At 34.0% G+C, this 19743-nt stretch overlaps 2 protein-coding genes across 2 annotated transcripts; one reads left to right on the top strand and one right to left on the bottom strand.

Moving 5' to 3' along the window:
- Window positions 1–238: 238 nt before the first annotated feature.
- On the bottom strand, window positions 239–10461 carry LOC144840697 (uncharacterized). Its single transcript, XM_078696660.1, has 6 exons — window positions 10360–10461; window positions 3978–5433; window positions 3762–3785; window positions 2511–2555; window positions 2107–2218; window positions 239–1692 (listed from the first exon to the last, which is right to left on the bottom strand). The coding sequence occupies exons 1-5, from the start codon at window positions 10372–10374 to the stop codon at window positions 2115–2117; spliced, it is 1644 nt and encodes a 547-aa protein (XP_078552786.1). The 5' UTR covers window positions 10375–10461; the 3' UTR covers window positions 239–1692; window positions 2107–2114.
- A 2125-nt stretch (window positions 10462–12586) lies between these two features.
- LOC144840686 (uncharacterized) lies at window positions 12587–18329 on the top strand. Its single transcript, XM_078696640.1, has 2 exons — window positions 12587–12699; window positions 14237–18329. The coding sequence occupies exon 2, from the start codon at window positions 14245–14247 to the stop codon at window positions 16873–16875; it is 2631 nt and encodes an 876-aa protein (XP_078552766.1). The 5' UTR covers window positions 12587–12699; window positions 14237–14244; the 3' UTR covers window positions 16876–18329.
- Window positions 18330–19743: the final 1414 nt, after the last annotated feature.

The following is a 19743-nucleotide window of genomic DNA, read 5'->3' on the forward strand; positions in this document are numbered from 1 at the left end:
TGGATTATTTCGCAATAATGTGAATGAAAAATAATTCTTATATTATTTTACCGTAGGACTTTCGTTTTAAAAAAAGCGCAATGAACGTCTCCCAACTTTTGTACAAAATTGATTTATTTAAAAAATACTACATATTATAAAACTTTCAATATTTCTTATAGTTCACTCATAAATGATATAAATACAACATATTGGTTTAAAGATGTATTGTCTACCAAAAACATGAAAAACGAAGATTAATTAATTTCAGACTTTTAATATTATTTTGTAGTTTTAATCAAGTTAATCACTTCAATAGAAAAAAAATCATGTTTTCACTTATAAAATGACAAAATAAATGGTAAATTCAACCAAAAATCCATTGGCTGGCAGCCAATTTGACAATTGTTTGCTTTAAATTACATTTTTTCAGGTAAATACATTTTTTTTTCGATCCAATTTGTTGTCAAAGTGGATAACTATTAGGCTATGTTACATTAAAATGGAATATTCAAAAAAAAAATGTTTAAGAATTATTTTTTCAGGGGGACAATACATCTTTAATACCATACATTCTCATACAATAATGACCGTAATAATTAACCTATAGCTGCCATGAATTATATTATCTAAATCTCATAAACAATTGATTAAACTATGTAAAAAGTCATAAAAAATGTACATAAATTTATGATATAAAAAAAATTTTATATTATAGCTATCGTTTTAAATTCTATGTTATAAACTTTAAATTTAACATAATATCATACATAAAGAAAACAAATGAAGAAACATTGGGTAACATAGGTGGAGGGAGTTTCTATTTTATGAAAAGGGACTATTATATTTGATTTAGGCCCTATAGTAAGTTCTCATTTAAGGCAAACTCAGACAGCCTCCGTATGATGAGGCCCGACGAAACGTCTTCTTGACTCGTTGGTGCTGTCTGATGAGTTTGGCTTTTAGCCAAAAGAGTAGGCCTATAATTAATTAAAAGACACACACCTTCAATTTAATATAGATAGGTTAATGTCCCTTTGCAGGGTTTTATAGGCTATTGTGTGGCCTGCACACTAAACCACAATCCTCCAAAAAGCCCGAATCAAAGTAGTAAATTAAGAATTCTTTACTAACCGATAATGACATTTTGCTTTGATTAAATATCTAGATATAGCTAAAAGTATGACAAAAGATACTATTTATGATTCAACTTAAACACAATGAACATACGTACGAGAGGTATACATTCAAATAAACATTTCATTATTAAAATTATGTCTCTATACAAACATTAGTACAATATGAAAACAAGTCATTGGCCTTTGATGACGTAATTGTACCGAATGCTGAATAGTATCAAAATGACGTCACAATATAAAACTATTATATATTCTCAATCTATAAATATTTCTTGAATTGAAAAGGTCTAATTACTATTCTGGAAGACTCCTGTATATAACAAACAAAACCAGTGTTATTTTTGCCGTCAAACGTATAAAATTACATCGGTACCTTCAAGGTATCAAGACAATAGTAGATAGACTTCATAATCTTCAACGATCAATTGTTGTTGTGCGTATAGTGCAGTTTGTTCAAGTCTTTCGTTTTTAGTACTCAAATTTAAAATTCAACAGTTTGTCTTCTTCTCCTCAGCTGTATTCAGATTTTGAGTTGCATCTTCAGAGTTGAAACAGCATACTGTATACGTCACTCCTGTGAACAAAAACGACATCAATAATGCAGAGATAATAGTTAAACAAAATGCTGTGCAATTTTAAAGTTTGAAACTCCAGTAAAATTATCATCACCCGCTGCTTCCTTCTCCTTGGGCTCGAATCACACCCTCCATTAGCGGTCTTAGACCCCATTTACACTTACGTTTGGGTCCTGGGCCGACCCTGGCCCGCCCTAAACCGATATGTGTTAATGGGATCAAAGTAGTCTAAAGTTCAGGATAGTAATCTGGTGGTGTTGGTTTCGATTCCCACCCGAGAATCATTTGCTTTTTTTCTCAATACGTCAGTATGGGCACACACCTGATGCAAAGCTATATTCTCAGTAGTTAAGCAATCTTTTGCTTTAGCGAAATTGGTTTAAATTAGGTTGATAAAATGATTATTCTCTTACCATTTGAATTAAATTTTGTACAGATCATTCCGGGAAGAAAATAGATTCACGCAAGCCATGAGTATCATAATGATTAAAAATAAGAGTGCGAGAACACCAGCTCCAATTGCACCTATATAAAAGAAGAAAGTATTTATTACAGTTTAATGCACTGTGTATACACATTCTATTCAAGACGAATATTTCACTGGAAAGGCATCAAATAACGAAGATATGGCGATGGCGCTTGGTCTATACATAGTAATACTGGCACATAAAGTGTGATAGTCTAGACAGAGCTAGGCCTAAATATAAGTAGTGACAAATCAGATCCAGAAACTACACACAGGGAAGGAATGGTAGTTTGAACCTCTAAATCTGCCACTGTAGAACAATGAAGGAATTTGCCGTAGAATGATTCTCACCTGCTAGAAGTCCTATTTCTTCATTCGATAAGTCATCATTCGGTACTAAAAAAGATAAATAAATGTAAAATAAAAATGAAACTAATAATTCTGAAAGCTTGAGTATAAGCCAAGATGCCATGCCATGTGATCCATCATTCATGATTTCTACCTTATACTTAACACTTGGTAACTTATGTTAGGCCTACAGTACAATGGAATCTTTCTGGATGTACCAAGTTCCCGACGTTCTTTAAGGCACCATTATCAAGACACACCATAATATAACTGTAGGCCAACTTTACTATTAGTAAAGCCTACTGCTTCAGTAACGTACAGGTCTTCCATATATACTGATATCAACATTTATCATATCATATATCGATTGCATTATGTTTCAAATTCGGCGTCTATTTAGTAATAGCTATCCGATCCGATGTTTCATATAAAAAATGCCGTTTGCTGCTTATGGCTCCCCATAGGAAAGGGGCGTTTGCAAGCAGCTCGTCGACACACACATCTATGCTGATCGGTACAGAGCAAAATCAGAATCAGTGATCTTATTTTACAATATTGAATTTACAAAATTTAATATCGTAATAAAAGAGCTTGGTGGCATAAAAATATCGATTAATAATATAGGCCTAACCCTAGTCTGAATTAGAACTTAAAGACATTCAAATGGGTACGAATACACTTTCATACTATGTAAATATCGCACCGTGCGTCATTTGTATGCTTTACGAAATATAACACCAATGATATAATAAATATCAAATAACTCAACAATTAACAATAAAAGTAAAGTATTTTCTTTACTTGCCACTCCCGTATTTGATCAAAATTTATTGTTTGATATAATTATAATGTATTTTGATTTTTAAATCATTTTAAACCGGTCTCAAAGAATATACAGCAGACACAACGCAAACTGCTTTCTCCGATTTACGTTTCGTTGCCGTGTCGTTGTCGTAGAAGTAGGCCTATATATAATTTCCGTACCAAAGACAAAAGATACTAAACACTGTTTTCTTGAGGATACGATAACCATCAAAATATTGTCAATAATCCCATTCAAGGAATGCCCACATTTTTTATGGAAACCGCACACAATATATATAAAACTATTGTCACTAAATCTCTGTCTACACTATCGATCAAATTAGTTTGACAAAAAAAAGTGCGATGATCACATTTTTTTTTTCACACAAAGTTTGATAGTGTAGACAGAACTTAATAACTGTAGAATGAGGTATTATTTAGTATACTTACGGTCCGTTGTGTTTTCATCAAAAACTGGAAAAGAAAACAGTAAAATTGAAGTTAGATAACTATTATCATCATGTAGACAATGTAGTAGAATGTGACATAGGCTTGGGTGTATGTCCGATAAACCGTGTATGATACTCCTTGTATACACACTCGTCACACAAAACAATGGGATACCAAATTTTCTTTAAAAATATCTTCAATTCTTATTTTACTTACCCACATAATAGTACGCAAGAACGGCACAAAGAGCAACCAGAACCAGAAAGGCAAACGTCAAGAGCATAATGACGCAACATCCGGTACAAGCCGCTAACGATGACTTCTCTTTCCTTGGTTTACGTCTGGTGTCCACGAGGCGTCTTTGCTGCTGGTACATCATCTCGTTTCGTGGTGGAATGTACGTTTGTCGAGGTTCATAGCGAATAGTACGTTCATTGATGAATTGAGGGTTATCGTAATACATAGCTCGTGGCTTGTTCCTTTTTTGATGAACGCCGTTGTTGTCGGGATAAGGCCTTGAATAAACTGAATTTATAATCGGTAGCCGTGGGTCAACGATGTTACCATTGCGGTCACTTTCGTGTACATGGTAATGGTTCTCACGTCGGTGTTTAGATCTATCTTCAACCCTAGGTTCCTTTCTTGGTGGTGGTGAGTGTCGAGGGTGCTGCCTATCTTCTCGAAACCTCCTGCCAGAAAGTTGTCTACCTGAAAGTCTTGCCCAAGGAGCTTCGACTTCATCCCATTCCATCTGACTGCGTTGGCTTCTTCGCTGCCAGCCAAGATCATTATGATTCTCGTGAATGGTTACATGGCGGGATGGCGGCCTGTCAATATCGTCAGTACCAACTCCAGCATCATGGGTGATTACCGTCTGTTCTCCTTCATTTTGGTCTATTCCACTGCCTTCTTCTTCATTCCTGTCATCGTGTTCGTCATTGTCAAAATCATTTTGATCATTGCCACTGTCATCATTCCCGTCATCGTTTTCATCATCGCCAAAATTCTGTGTCTGAGTTTCAGTTTCTTGTTCTACGCGTTCAGACGGAGTATCTTCAACTTCACTATCCCGATTGGTTGAACTTTCATTGTTATCGTCTCCTTCGTCTAATTCCTCAGCATTATCACTATCGGAGTCGTAATCAGGTGGTCCAGCCGCGTCAATCATGTCTTCCATACTCCTATGTTGGTCTTCGTTAGTCGTCGAGGATGATGATGATAATGATGATGATTCCGGAGGTGGTGGAGGTGGCGGTTGGGTTGGGTGTGATATTGACCGAGGGGATGGTAACGGATGGATGTAAGCCATTGTTGTAGGCGGAGGTGGTGGTGGAGGCGGCGCTGGTGGTTGTCGTTGCTGTTTCACTGATGGTCTTTTTATTGATACTGGTTTGTAAAGGTTTCTTGTTGGATGGAAATTTGATCTCAGTGGTGGAAGGGGTGGTGGTGGCGGTGGTGTTGAGGGGGGTTGCACCTCTGGGATGGTAGGATGTAGTTGATATGAACGTGTATAAGATGATCTAAGTGGCTGTCGATAACTGTTACGTTGTACGTGACTTGAGTTTGATGAAAATACTGCTGGGCCGCCATTGTCCACATAAGGAATTGCAAAGCCACGGGAATCCATTAATCCTCTAGCATGTCCGTTCATTGCATAACCTGGATTATAAACCTGCAAAAAGTAAATTAGAATAATTTAACGAACAAATATTAATGATACAAATTAAGCGTTGTGATTTTCATCGACCATTTCAGCAACTTACATATATATATATATATACGTAAAATTCAAAATTAACAGTAGGCATAAATGCACACGCTTGTTCGTTTCACGTAACGGCGCCGTTCGCTTTATACGATTTTACATGAATAAATAGAAATATCGAGACCTAAAAATAGTATGCGTAATCACCAACAAGTACGATAACAATCCGTGTAATTAATCAATAACTGCAGATCAGCTACTTATTATATCCTACTGTATCATAGGCCTATATGTCTTGATAATAAATAAAAATGTCAATGATGAGTAGACCTAGTAAGGTTCCACGTTCTCGCAATACCGAATTATATTATAATATGTTCAATTCACACGACTTGACAGTGTGGCAACCAGTGCAGACAATCTTATTTGTTATACTGTTGAAAAGATCGAATAAACAACAGCATTGAAAAGCCAGTGAGTGCTCGCCCTCACTTCATGAGTGAATCAACAAAGTACAATTGACAATTCTAAAGAATAGGCCAACATCACAAGTTAAACATTCCAAGCAAACAGTATTTTTAAAAGCACAGAGTTTGAGAGCACTACATTGTTCGTTCACTCAATATAATACAAAATGCACCCAATACAAAAAAGCGAAAGTATAAACTTAAGGTGTATCATGATAGTCCCAAAGTAGCTAACAAAAAATCACAATATATCAATCATATAATTGAATCAATCAATCAATTAATTCAATCAAAACCACACCTTCATCGTTTGCACACACATTGGTGCATCCATATTGACACAATATATAAAACTAATGGATATGGTAATATTACGTTGTAATTAATATTTGCATGGTAACTCCAATATTAATGCTTTAAAAATCGATGGGTTTTGAACCGAGGGCTTCTGTTTCAAACGTTTATACAATTCAGCCAATATCTGACTTGCTAAACATAGTTGATCTAGGCCTATACCATACATGATGTATGTTTTCATTGAAAGTCGTTGGGGGACAATGTCGCGTCCTGGCCTCCTAAAAAGAATAACACATTAGGTCAGCATCACCACATGTTTTTAGGCCCCTTTTCAAAATCTTGGATCTGAATCACACGGAATGACTGCTTTTATCTTCGGTTCAGTTTAGCCTTTTACCTTTTCAAAATGACATTAAGCAATTAACTACGAGTTAGTATAAAGCATTCAAATGAAACGTCACGATTTACGATCAGCTACGGTAAATATTAATACTGTCTGAAAATGAAAGCGAGCAATTGTCTGTACTGTTATACAACACCGTTATAGTTGTGTCCATTTGTGTTCATAATTTACCCTTTATGATAATTGTGTAATTTGTTATTATGTGATATGGTGGTTATTATGCAAGAACGATACACTTATAATTGTGTAGGTTTAACGAGGAGCCATTACATGATCAGTATTCCATTATTCCTTAGACCTATTATAGCATTTTGGAAATATATATCAGATGTATTTTTTTTGAAAAATTCTCTCACGAGATTTTAACGTTAGGCACAACTCAAGTGAAAGTTCGGATGATCTTTCGCTTGTGATTGGTCAAAGTGTGTTTTGTCATAGTGGACAAACTTAAGGCACGTATGAGTTTAGTAGTACAGGTATAATTACTGTTAGACCATGGAGGGATCTAATTGTATACCTCCGTGATTAGACCCCTATACATGTTCTTCATTTAGGCTTTAACAAAGGGTATCCGTACGTGTTCAATTTCATTTCTACCAAAATATGATGATCTATACCGACATTTTAAAACAGTTATTAGGCTAAAATTGATTGATTACTTATTTTACATTGATATTTTTGATCTACTTCGCAGGCGTGACATGTTCCGTGGAAGCAATGACAACAGTATTAACACTAATAGGCCTAACAACTCTGAACAACAACAACAAACTCTTATTTTTTCAAAAATCGTCAATTGTCATCTTTTAACAATTAAAATTGCCGCATGACTACAAATGCTAAGGTTATAGAAAGCGAGACACAATTATTGTTCCATATATGGTCATAAAAAATACAAATTATAATATTATTACAAATTTCAATAGAATTAGCTTTAGTGTCGTAATTTGTATTATTGTATTTGTATTTATCTATCCAATCATAATGGATCATGCATTATCAGTAAAAGAGAATTATTTATGGCACACAATTATCTTTTTATTAATGTTTTAACACGGGCAATCCCCATTCAGGGCACACCTGAAGGCGACACTTCCCTGTGTGAAACGAGGAATACATATTTTAACACGACCAATCCCTATTCAGGGCACACTCCTATTAAAGGCGACAGTTTTAATCAAATCAAAGGAGGAATACATGTTTTTACACTAAGACTATCATGAAACATTACGGGGGGCACTTTGTAGGATCCCGAAAGTATCTCCTTAAAGGCCAGGTGCGGGCAAAAAATTTCTATTGATCATACATTCCAATAATTATCGATTTATAGTTTCCCCTATGTTTCATAATTTTTGGGATTTTATTTTTGTTACACAAGCTTGTTGAAAATAAGCACTTTCTTATCAGTGGGGGGATAGTTCAAATTACACAGTAAAATCTCTATTCTTTTGTACACAAATTTTGTAAATAGAGAGGCATTTTAAAAAGCTATGAAAAATAAACGGTGTGGTAAAAAATGTTATCAGATGACTAAATATAGGTAATATAACTTGAATATTACATTTCTGGTATTTTTATTCAACTTCAGATTTTTATTTTCATGCTACAGCAAAAATTATCCACCTTATATCCACCATCTTTTTTCACCTTCTAGGGAGTCACCAGACATGTTATTACATTAGGTTAACTACCTAACTACTGAAAAAAAGCTCTTCCTGGTTTTTATGGAAGAATTTTACCAAATTTTGTATTTGACCATACTAAGGAAATTCATGTTTTTTCATCTTGATTTCTGTTACAAATATTTGATTTATGTACAATTAACCAAATATTATATTTAAAATTCATGCCTGTACCTGAGCTTTAATATGGATTACATACGATAAGGCCTATACTGTATTCTGAGATCATCAATTTTTCTTCTGCATATTGTTTTTACCGCAGATATGAAAGAAGTTGTGTATTACGTTAAAAGTCTATAAAAGTTATTTTTAGTTTTCCTACAGTTTCTTTCGATTGAATTTAAACCTATTGATTGAATGCTAAATCCTGGTACTGTTACTCACAAGTACAATAACCCTTTATAACTAAAAGGAATGAACATAATGATGTTTCTATTCTATCGCAAATTCGTTAATGCTCTGTCAACATTGTTTTTAAGGAAATACGTAGCCTACATGGCAACTGCAGTGATCAAAATCTAAATCATTCTGTTGTTTAACATTTAGAAAAGTAACACGGAGGGTTTCCAAAGGGAAACTTATGTGAAACCATCGATCGACAAATTAGCGAACCATTACATTTTACATGTATAGGGCCTATTATCATTTATTGTTATTTTGAAATACAAAATAATAATAATTTTTGACAGAATTCATGAACAATAACATTGACAAGGAAATAACAAACCGGACTAAAACTAGTACACTAAAATGAATGGTATCACTCACGGTGTATTACAGTACTGTGATATCATTGCCTTTTTTCGATTATAAATCCAAAGTCATGTACGGGTCTTGATTTAACATTATATCAAAAGATTAAAATATCAATCTTTTAGATTGAATTTTTAAAATGTTTACGATTAGAGATGGTGGATTAAAATCGTGCGGGTGACATGTTCTTTCGTCTTATTGGGACCGTTTTCGTTGGTTTCAGTAATCAAATTGTTGATTGTGTTAGGCTCTCTGATCGTTCCCCATCGTAGATTATCACAGACATCGCAGACTATATGCTCAAATGAGGTTCTGCACAGCATAATACGACGACGATGATGATGATTATATTAAAATAGTATATCTCAAGATCGATTAACAATAGGGGCTACAAAAACAACGGAAAAAACATCTCTTTCCGAAAGATTAATATACACTGGGTTCTTTGTGGACATGAGAATGATATCGAGAACGTGTGCTGCAATGACTGGTTGCGGTTCCCCTGTCTTAGCTACTCTCACTTCACACTCAATATAACTAAAATAAATCTAATTCTAATTTTGCCGTCAGCGAAATTAATCTAAAACTCAACACTGTTTATGCAATCAAAATGTATAATTTAATTCTCTGTATTACCGTATGCCAAGCATGGGTATTGATTTACAGTCACCGCATATTATATTTTTGTTTTGACATTTCCAAATGATACTCGTGGTATTACTTTTATAATATCGACCAGGCCTTTGAAGGTAAAAATGACAACAAGCTCAGCATCGATCAGGCATTTCATAGTGCGAAGGGCGGAAGGTTTGTGCTGCTAATAATAACAATAGGGGTACAGTTGACTCATTCTGTTCGGCCGTGACTACACACAATAATTTGAATTAACTACTGTATATTTTATAACCATGAACACCACTCCGTTACTCAACATTATGTTCGAGACCTTCTAACTAATACAGAAATACTAGTTTCAATTCATACATTCAAACCTCTCCCAATTGTGACACCTCTATTCAGGGGACACCACTCTCAAGGGAATATTATGTATTAAATGTTATGTTTAAAACAGCTAATCAGAGGATACCTCTATTAAGGGGACACTTTTTGTGTCGTGGCGGTTAAAGGGCCACAGTTACTCGTTTTGGTTTCGTTTCCCTATGAAATATTGAAGAAAAATGATGATTCGAACTCTTTACTGGGAAGTTGACTCTATCCATGGAGAGTCCATATCCAACCGTTTACATAAAATAACTCTCAATTAATATTTGTGTTTATTAAAACCACTTACCTGTCGGTACGACATCTCGTCTGAGGGTCCTTAATTCTAATTATCCTATAACATTACACCTGTGTTACAAAGTATAAACCACATAAACCTACACACAGTCCATATTATTACTATAAACGATTAGAAGTCCAAAATAAGAGTGTCCGTCATGGATCAGTGCACATCAACTTATTGGCACTTTTACAGTAACATTGTTCTTACGAACAACAATTCGAATAGTTCTTTCCGTCAGGTTTTTACATAATAAAGATAGTCCCTAGCTTGTCACACTCATTCATTCTCCTGTGTATAGAATAGAATATCACTATTTATAGTTGAAAAGGTTAATTCATTTCTGGATATTGAAATGGCACCTATTGTGACAGTGTTACTGAAGCGAGAACTGTTGCCACAGGATACAATTTGGCCGAATGAAGCGTGAATTTCCTAGTCTTTCATGGATTCCATCTAATCGTGACTAGTTTCAATTTAAGGGACAATAAGCTACATAATTTAAGCATTTGTAATGACTAAAGATATAAATATTAACGGCCATAAGTTCGTTTAGTTAGTAGAGTTGGCCTAATTGTCCAGAGAATAGCCGGCCTTATAAGATGTTCTATAAGACGGATAAAATTATGAAGATTATAAGCTCTTAATGGCCTGAACTAACAAACTAAACGGGACATGTTCAAAGTTCTAGCTAAGTACGGTAAAGTGCAGATTCGAAGTCGTAGGCTACATAATTGGAACGCTTTGCCAAATCGTCGCTCAAGAGTGACACAATACCACAATTAAAGTACAACCCATCAGAAGAAGTTGAATGGAGATAATTATTTTGTGGAATAAATGAGTTAAAACTCTACTTTCTTTTTTAAAAAAAAATCAAGGTAAATAAACTTGAACTTGAGTACGGAATAAACTTCACTTTGTGTTTTTAATAAACGTTAACACATTACAGACCATGCTTCAACATTGTACTGAGGCCTATTTTCAATTTCTCGACTGGCATTTTAAGTCAGTGACATTCGTTGCTGAAGAAACACCACAATCGCAATCCCGTGATTTTTGTGGAGAGTGTTTGAAAACGTCAATCAATAAACAGAAAAAAAAATCTTGTTACTATTGAAAAAGAAGCATGTTACTTTGAGTCTTGGAAATGGACTTCGGATCATCCACACACAGTCAAATCAAGATTCCTTGCCACACGTTATAGAGAGGGCGCTAGAAATGTAATTGTTAGGTATCACATCACGAGTAAATACTCAACTGGAAACTATTTACCTGAAAAAATAGTCAAATTGTCTGACAGGCAATGGTTGTTTGTTAAATTTAACCGTTTATTTTGTCTTATTTTTATTACTTTTTTTTATTAAAAATTGTATTATGAAAACATTATTTCTGTCCGATTTTATTAATCGTCATTCATGTTTTTGGAGAACAACATCTTTAAACTACCGACCAAAATGAAATATAGAGAACATAACTTTAAACATGTTGGTACTTACTTACAGGATTACACTGAATTTTATAATAATTAAAATTATGATTATGTAGGAAAATTGGAATTAAACCGGAATGTGCCGCACATTTCATTTAACACAACACTGTGCGTGTAAAAGTGATAAAACAACAAAAGCAAAGTATAAATTCATGCTATTTTAAAACATTTGGGAACAAATATTTTAAATCGTGCATTAGTATATGATGACCTAAAAATCGAATGGCCAATACGTATTGCTTAACACACAAAACCGGAAATTGCACGTTTTCGTAATTTAATTAATTCGACAAACATAGCTACTTGGCCAACATTAATAAAATATACAATGGATGTTCTGTTTAAAATATTAATATAGGCATATAGAATATAGAATATAGGCCTAAAATAATTATAAAAAAAATGTTCGGTCAGAGTGACTTAATGAATTGACCTGGACATTTAGTTTAGTAATGTGACTTGTTTGGTCACACCGACAAATTGGTAAAAGACGAGGTATTGCAGAGCTGATTTAAAATAAATGTATTTTGTAGACTTAAACTACAAAGATCTAAGCTTAGAAATCAGAACAGAAAGTTCATAAACAAGTAGTAATTACGTGAAATTATTAGCTAATTGAGCAGTGACTTAGTATTTCAGTTTGCTGATTAAATCAGTCCTGCACTATGACCAGACGCTCGCTCCAACACCGACAACAGTTTCGGCCTATAAAAGTGTGTGTCGATCAGCTTGCGCGCAGTGCATGATGGGTAATTTACAAAACGGAACAATACCCGCCATGAAAGAAAAGCGAGTTGCAGCTGCTGAATCGCCACACAGTGGAGAAGAAAAATCATAAATTTGTTGATAATTAACGCTTAGTAAGTAAATCAGCTAGTGTTTTAATACTTAGATGTGTATAGTGAACTGAGTAATTGTGTCTGTTCGTCGGATCTATGTCTATTAAAAGAAATTTTAATGATTTTCATCACCGGTTGTTCGGCACACTCGTCGAGTTTCGGACGCTGTGCGTCATACTAGCCACCCAATTGTCGATCTGATCTGTTCCTGTCGTAGTTTTGATTTTGATCAGAACAGTCGCTCCAAGTTTCAATTTTGTACCCTGATGAAGTTGTTTTTTATCAACTTCTTTCTCACATCTTCGAATGTGTAATAATAGGGCGTCATATTTGCCAAAGCCTATATTTATTTGACAAGCTCTAATTAAATGAGAGAGAGTAAAGTTTTAGAGACATTTTTAACAGAAATTCTTAATCTTTTCTTTCGAAATCAAAAGTTTCGAATTCAATTTATTGATACCACTTTTTAGAGGCTAGACTAGGCTAGGCTTAAATAAGAATAAAGTTGATAACCTTAACTTTATTTTGTATTATATATTTATTTATATTTCTGTGAATTTCTGGGTTTCTACAGTACTGTACATTTGACATTTTCTATATCACCATGTAATGTTCACAAACATTCTCACAGTATGTTTTTGTTCTGAAAACACTTTTGCAGCCTGTTCTTGGTCAAAACCTCTTTTATCATTTAGATAAACGTACTTTTTTTGATCAGTGCCAACTGTTGGTTATTACAGCAGTAGTAGTAGAGTAGGCCCTTTATATTTTTTAAACTTAATTACAATTTAATACGCTGTCATTGCACCATACAACATTTGACATAAGGATAGGCTGCTTGACCGTCAGGCTTTATATGCCGTTCTGAATACAAATATAAAGGGTGACAAAAAAGCAAGCAAAATGTATCTATGCCTGGTACATCCGGTAAGACCCGATGATGAGATGAACTTAGGCTGTGTTCGGACTTTAAACCTAAAATTACTCTTAGGATTAACCAGTCAAACTTTTCAGACTACAACAAAAGATTTACATAAACTGACAAAAATTACCGAGCAAGGTCATTTTGCATGCATCTTTTTACACTTAGTAAGGTCAAAACTGCTCCTTGTGGTTAATCAACTTGCTGTTTAAGTTAAAGGTGTACACTAATTGAAAAATCCAGCAACTGAAGTAGGTTTTTGAAACAGCTGGTTTCTCTTAAATTTTATACCTAAAGGAATCAGCACCACATGAACATTACAAATGATGTAAATTGTAAAATGCGAACGGGCCCTAATGAACTTAAATGTGCTTCGCATTTGTATTTGAATATTTAATTAATATCTGTATTAAAAAATGAGGAGGGTAGGGGTTGTGAGAAGGTTAGTTGACGAACCTCCAAAAAGTGTTCTGATGCAGAGAACAATTATTTGGTGATTGTTTGTGAGTGTATAAACTATAAAAAAAATATTTAAACTCAATTAAAATCTGGAAGAAAATGAATGTAAAATCCTAAAATATTTAACAAACTTTTTACAACCATCCTCATTTGTTATTTTTTTGTTTATTTTTATAGGTTGGAGTATGGCAGATGAAAATGTCAAAAACCAAACTGCAACTATTAGTATTTCATCTAAAACATGTCAACTAATGAAACAGAGTGACCCAACGTTTGACGACTATATTCTCCTAACTTCATCGGATGATGAAGTTGAGAGTAAGAAGGATGAAAATGACCAACAGACGTTGTCGGAAAGTGCAATGGTTCCGGTTGATAACAACAATGATGACTGTTTATCCAAGAATGTATCCGAACTTGACCCGGCTGACCCTACCGTTGTTATGAAATCTAGCATTGAACGGAAAAAGGCCAGCCCGCAAAATCTATTTGATGCATTCTTATCCGGTACACCACTTTTACGACAAATGGTTCTTTTCGAGTCCGATGTTATTCTTGAGTGTAAATCGTGTCGTAATCTTTTTCGTAATGTCAACAACTTTCTAGATCATAAACAGTTGTACTGTAAGGATCACGTCCGTTCCAGCTGCACAACGAACGAGAAGATGTGTATGCAAAAATCCAAAGCATTGTGGGAAAACCATGAAAGGACTGTTGTGGTAAATCCTACTGATGATGCTTCGCAAAATATGAAAAAACGTAAACGGGCAAATAACGAGAGTAAAGGTACCCAAGTTAACCTTATAGGAGATTCAAGTGAACCCCATCTTTTACTTCGCGACATCCCTGCCACATCTGAAGCCATTGAACAGCAAGTGATTATCCCACGCAATATTATGTATTACGATGAATTAGACAGGAGCAGTGCTTTTCAGCACGTACAGCTGCTGCACAACGATTTAGACACGACTAGATTGATTGGCGAAATCACAATGCGACAAGTACGCAAAGCAACCATGAGGAACATTGAGAAACGAGATGCTCTTCACAACAAGCTGCAAAATTCAAATATTGACTTTTACATTGACTGTGATCCACAAGGCGTAGTGTCTGAAAAAAGTGGTAGCTGTCAAAAAGAGAAGGAGAATTCACCCCTTAAGAAAAAGGAAAAAATCCCATTTGTTAGTTTAACAAAAACACAGAATAATGATAATGAAACATCAAGAAGCGTTCCTAATAAATGCAAATTCTGTAAGAAAATATGTAAAAATTGGACAGCTTTAGCGTGGCATATGAGAATTCATAAAAGGCCGAAATATAAATGTCCAACGTGTCATTACGAGACGCCGGCGTTATATCGTATGAAACGCCACCTTTTGCACGTTCACAATAAGGGTGTTAAAGAAGTTGATGAAGTAGTCAAACTAGTCGTCCAGAAAACTCACCAAAACAACAACAATTATAGCACGGAGACATCCGTAAATGAAAATGAACCGACCTGCGAGATCTGTAGCAAAGTGTTCTCTTCCAAACGTAACCTAGTCAGGCATAGAGAAATTCACAATCGCAAAGGTAAACGACCTGCTGGAGGAGTGATGCAAAAATCTGATAAGAAAACAAAAAACGAGAAAAGGAATACGAATCCGGAAGAAGTTGAAATGGCCCGAAGGAATGTTTTCTCAATTGTTGATGAAAAAAATCTGCAGTGTCGAAAATGTAAGAAGTCTTTGTCAGCATGGCGGCGATTGGTGCAACATTGTTGTAACCATTTTGGATATAATCGCTATAAATGCAAAGGATGTAGTTATGAAAACGGAGACTACACGCAGATGAGACGTCACATGATGTGTAAACATGGCCGACAGTTTAGGAGTATACAACAGATATCGGAAGCGATTCGGTCAATGAAAGTTGGCATCTGGGTCAACTTTAGCCTAAGGTCAGAAAGAAATGAAACCAATGAATCAAACTTTAATATTGATAACAAAAAGGTGAAGAAAAATGAATCAAAGCTATCGCAAAAGAAGAATTTGGTTCCAAAAAAGCTTTCCACAGAAACGAAGAAATCTGACGAAAAAAAGTCTCCAGAACAGAAGAAATTGCCATCTTCTGATCCAAAACCAGATCCAAAAACATCTTGTGCCGTACCAAAGAAGTTGACAGAGAGTCTTAATTCAGACCAGGAAAACAATGGTGTAGAAAAGAGATCTGAAGTAAAAAAGACGAAAGAAAAAGAAAGTTCTAGCAGCACACACAGCAGTCCTTCTAAAGATTCCCCGTCACCGGTTCGATCATCACCGCGGATAAACATGACACCATCGTATGTACGTATCACTCCACTTCGTACTGCTAAGGAAAAGCAAGATGTAGCGATCAAGAAGGAGAAACTCGAAGAGGACAAGGATTCGAAAGATTCGCTTATGGATAGAAAAAATTTGAAGTGTTTAAAGTGCAGTAAACAATTCCAATATCTAAGCACATTGCGACGACACATTCATAAGCACTTTGAGCCAGAAAAAAGTACAAACACCGTGGTAGAAAAAACTCAAGACTGCTCGAAGGCGTCCATATATAAATTGATTAACATGCAGGATATGCGTTGCCTGAAGTGTTTTAAAAGATTCAACGATTTGTCGTCCGTAAAACGCCACGTTGAACGCCATCTTGGATTGCACTCGTATAATTGTCAATTCTGTGGTTACATTTCGCATAACTTCACATGGTTCAAACGACATCTAGTGTTGAAGCATTCGCATCATATTAAAGATGAAAAGCATCTAATCCAGTTGATTGGACAAATGAAAGCAACCAAATAAAAACTGGGTTCCTCTTAACATTCATGGTATTTTACATCAGAACAATCATCTTCATTATGTTATATAAAATTCAGCAAAACCTAGTAGTACTGCATCTACTGCTGTAACTAAATAAACACCAAGGCTCTATTTAAATTTTGTCATAGAAATTATGAATTTGAATTAAAAATGACACTGTAGTAAGAGTATTTACAGTGTCATGCTGTTTTGCATTAAAAAAAAATGTTGACCTACTTATGTTTTAGCTTCATTGCTTTTAATAAAAATGTGTACGTTTTGCATGCATGTATTATTCAATCAATCAATAAAAGCGATTATTTTTTTATCAGAAAATAAAGAGGAGAAAATGGTAATTTAATGAATCGGCGAAGATCTTTGAAATCGAAATTTATGTGTGCTATTATTGTATTGTACTTTTTAAAGAAAATAAAAATGTTTTACAAATTGTATATCTATCCAAATAATAATAATATTGGTCATTAACTGATAAAAAGTGGGTAGTGCTAGGGCTCCCCCTTTCTAAAAAGTCCTGGATCCAGCCATGTTACAGGAATTGGTTACTTAATTAAAGTTTATTAAAAAAGAAAGCAAATATCATTGTCATAATAGATATGGTGATTTATGTAAATTGTTAACGTTATATTATTATTAAACATGGTACTGTATAACGTTGATATGTTTTAATAGTAAACCTCAATGTATGTAAAAATTGTGCTTTTATTTTTATGAATATTATCTAGAGAATAGATCTTCCATGAAGTGAACACTGTTCATGTATTAACTATATATTATGTTCATGTATAAGGTAGTCCATGTCTTTGATAGACTTTGGTTGTAAGACAAGGACTATCTCTTTGCCATCAAGTCTGGTCAAATGGGACTACTTGCTTTATAACACAAGTTTCTTATTTTATACTATGCACTATATTTTTAAGACAAACATAATCTTATTACTTATGTTATAAATATTTATATCTAAAGCATTGTAGCAGCCGATAATGTATGTTGTTAAAATGGATACCAATGCCCACAGTTTGAATTTGGATTAGAATCCTGGTTTGATCAGAAAATTCACTTATCTTTTGTGATTGTTAAAGAAAGAATATTGGATAAAAAAAATAGGTGAAATAGAATATGCCAATTGTATAGTGTTCTGCTAATACTGGTTATATTAGGTTATTATTAGTAGCTTGTAAATCTTAAGTTCTGGTTTCAAATCTTGTCTGAACCAGGAAATAATGCATAATGTTGATTGTGTGGTGGTGGTGGCAAATTGAGGTAGTCGCAGGAACTATCACAACACGTTTTTTTGTATTCTGTGTGTGCCACATCATCAAATAGTCCAAAACATTTGCATTGTCTTGTGAATAGATTATTATCTACTTATACCACGTACTGTAGTTTATCTTGCCATTTACAATAACTTGAACAAATAAAGATTATGATATTGATTATTCACATATTTATAAATACATAATTAAACAAAGGCACAGCAGTTGTTTTCCATGTTGAGGAAGAAGTGGTTTTAAATCATCATATTTCGGCTCAACATGGATGGGTACACAATGCCATATAATTGCCTATCATGCTAAATATTTTATCGTAATATTATAAATAAATAATGTCATATGTTCACAGGTTTACCTTATCACATTGTTTGCGACATTAATTAAGGCCCATTATAAATTGATTTTAATTAAAAATTGTAGGTAGATTCAATGATATTAGTGTATTTTGGAACTTGGTATGAAGTTCATATTAAAATGTTAAAATTTATTTAATTGCAATGCATGTCGAACCCCAATAATTTGAATTATTTGTTGCTCAATTATTATAGTAGTTACGTTCAATTTAAAGTAGTCATATAGTTTAAATTCTCAATTGTTACGTTTAGATTTGAAGTTTAAATCAAATTGGTTTAACCTTTTATTATATTCAATATGATTTTGGAAAACTTTACATTTTGGAAAACCCAATGTTTTGGGAAATTCCAATATATACATTATATAATGTTGTCCATACTGTATGTCCATAGACAGAAAAATATGTGTTGATACCTAACAATGTGAGTGGTTTTAATTTGTGACCGACCAACAAACCCTGGTATTGAGAAAATTGTGATATTCCACAATTCTTGAACATATCCAATTTATTTTTTATCATAATATCCAGATGTACTTTTGATAAGTTTTGAGTAAACTGTGTTTATTTGGAAATAAACTGTGATATAAGTCAGCAATGTTTTTAAAAGTAAATACATTAATTAGAGATATATTGTTCCACCCCCCCCCCCCCCCCAATAGAATATGCCATTTTATGTCATCTAATTTAGTCATTCACTTTGACCAAAATTTGGATTGAAACAAAATTATTTACCTGAAAAATGTAAAGCAGCCAGTGGGTGTTCGATTGAAAAATTAATTTTTTTTTCATTTTTTTTATATGGAAGTGAATAACTTTATTAAAACTGAAAAATGGCCTATTCTATTTTATTAATCTTCATTTTTCATGTTTTTGGGGGACAATGCATCTTAAGTTAATGCAAATATTCAATCTAGCAGTCATTTCGACTCATATATTTTTGAGACTTTTTGACTCAACAGCTACATATAGTCTAGTGGCAGGTCATGGAAATGTTGCTAATGATTAGGGCTTACAATAACAAACTTGTTTGTCTTAATGCTGAATTACATACACTGCTGCAGTGGGAATATTGATTCTATAAATCAAACACAAAAATTATTGATTAATGTCAACAAATGCTCTATTGGTTTCTTCTACATTTGATGTGATTAAGCCCAAGTTAAATTCTTTGCTTTCCATTTGCGAAACGCCTAAAATTATTGGCTCGACCTAAAGATAAAATGT

The sequence above is a fragment of the Antedon bifida genome, chromosome 4 (assembly GCF_963402885.1).
Source record: "Antedon bifida chromosome 4, ecAntBifi1.1, whole genome shotgun sequence".
Taxonomy (NCBI): domain Eukaryota; kingdom Metazoa; phylum Echinodermata; class Crinoidea; order Comatulida; family Antedonidae; genus Antedon; species Antedon bifida.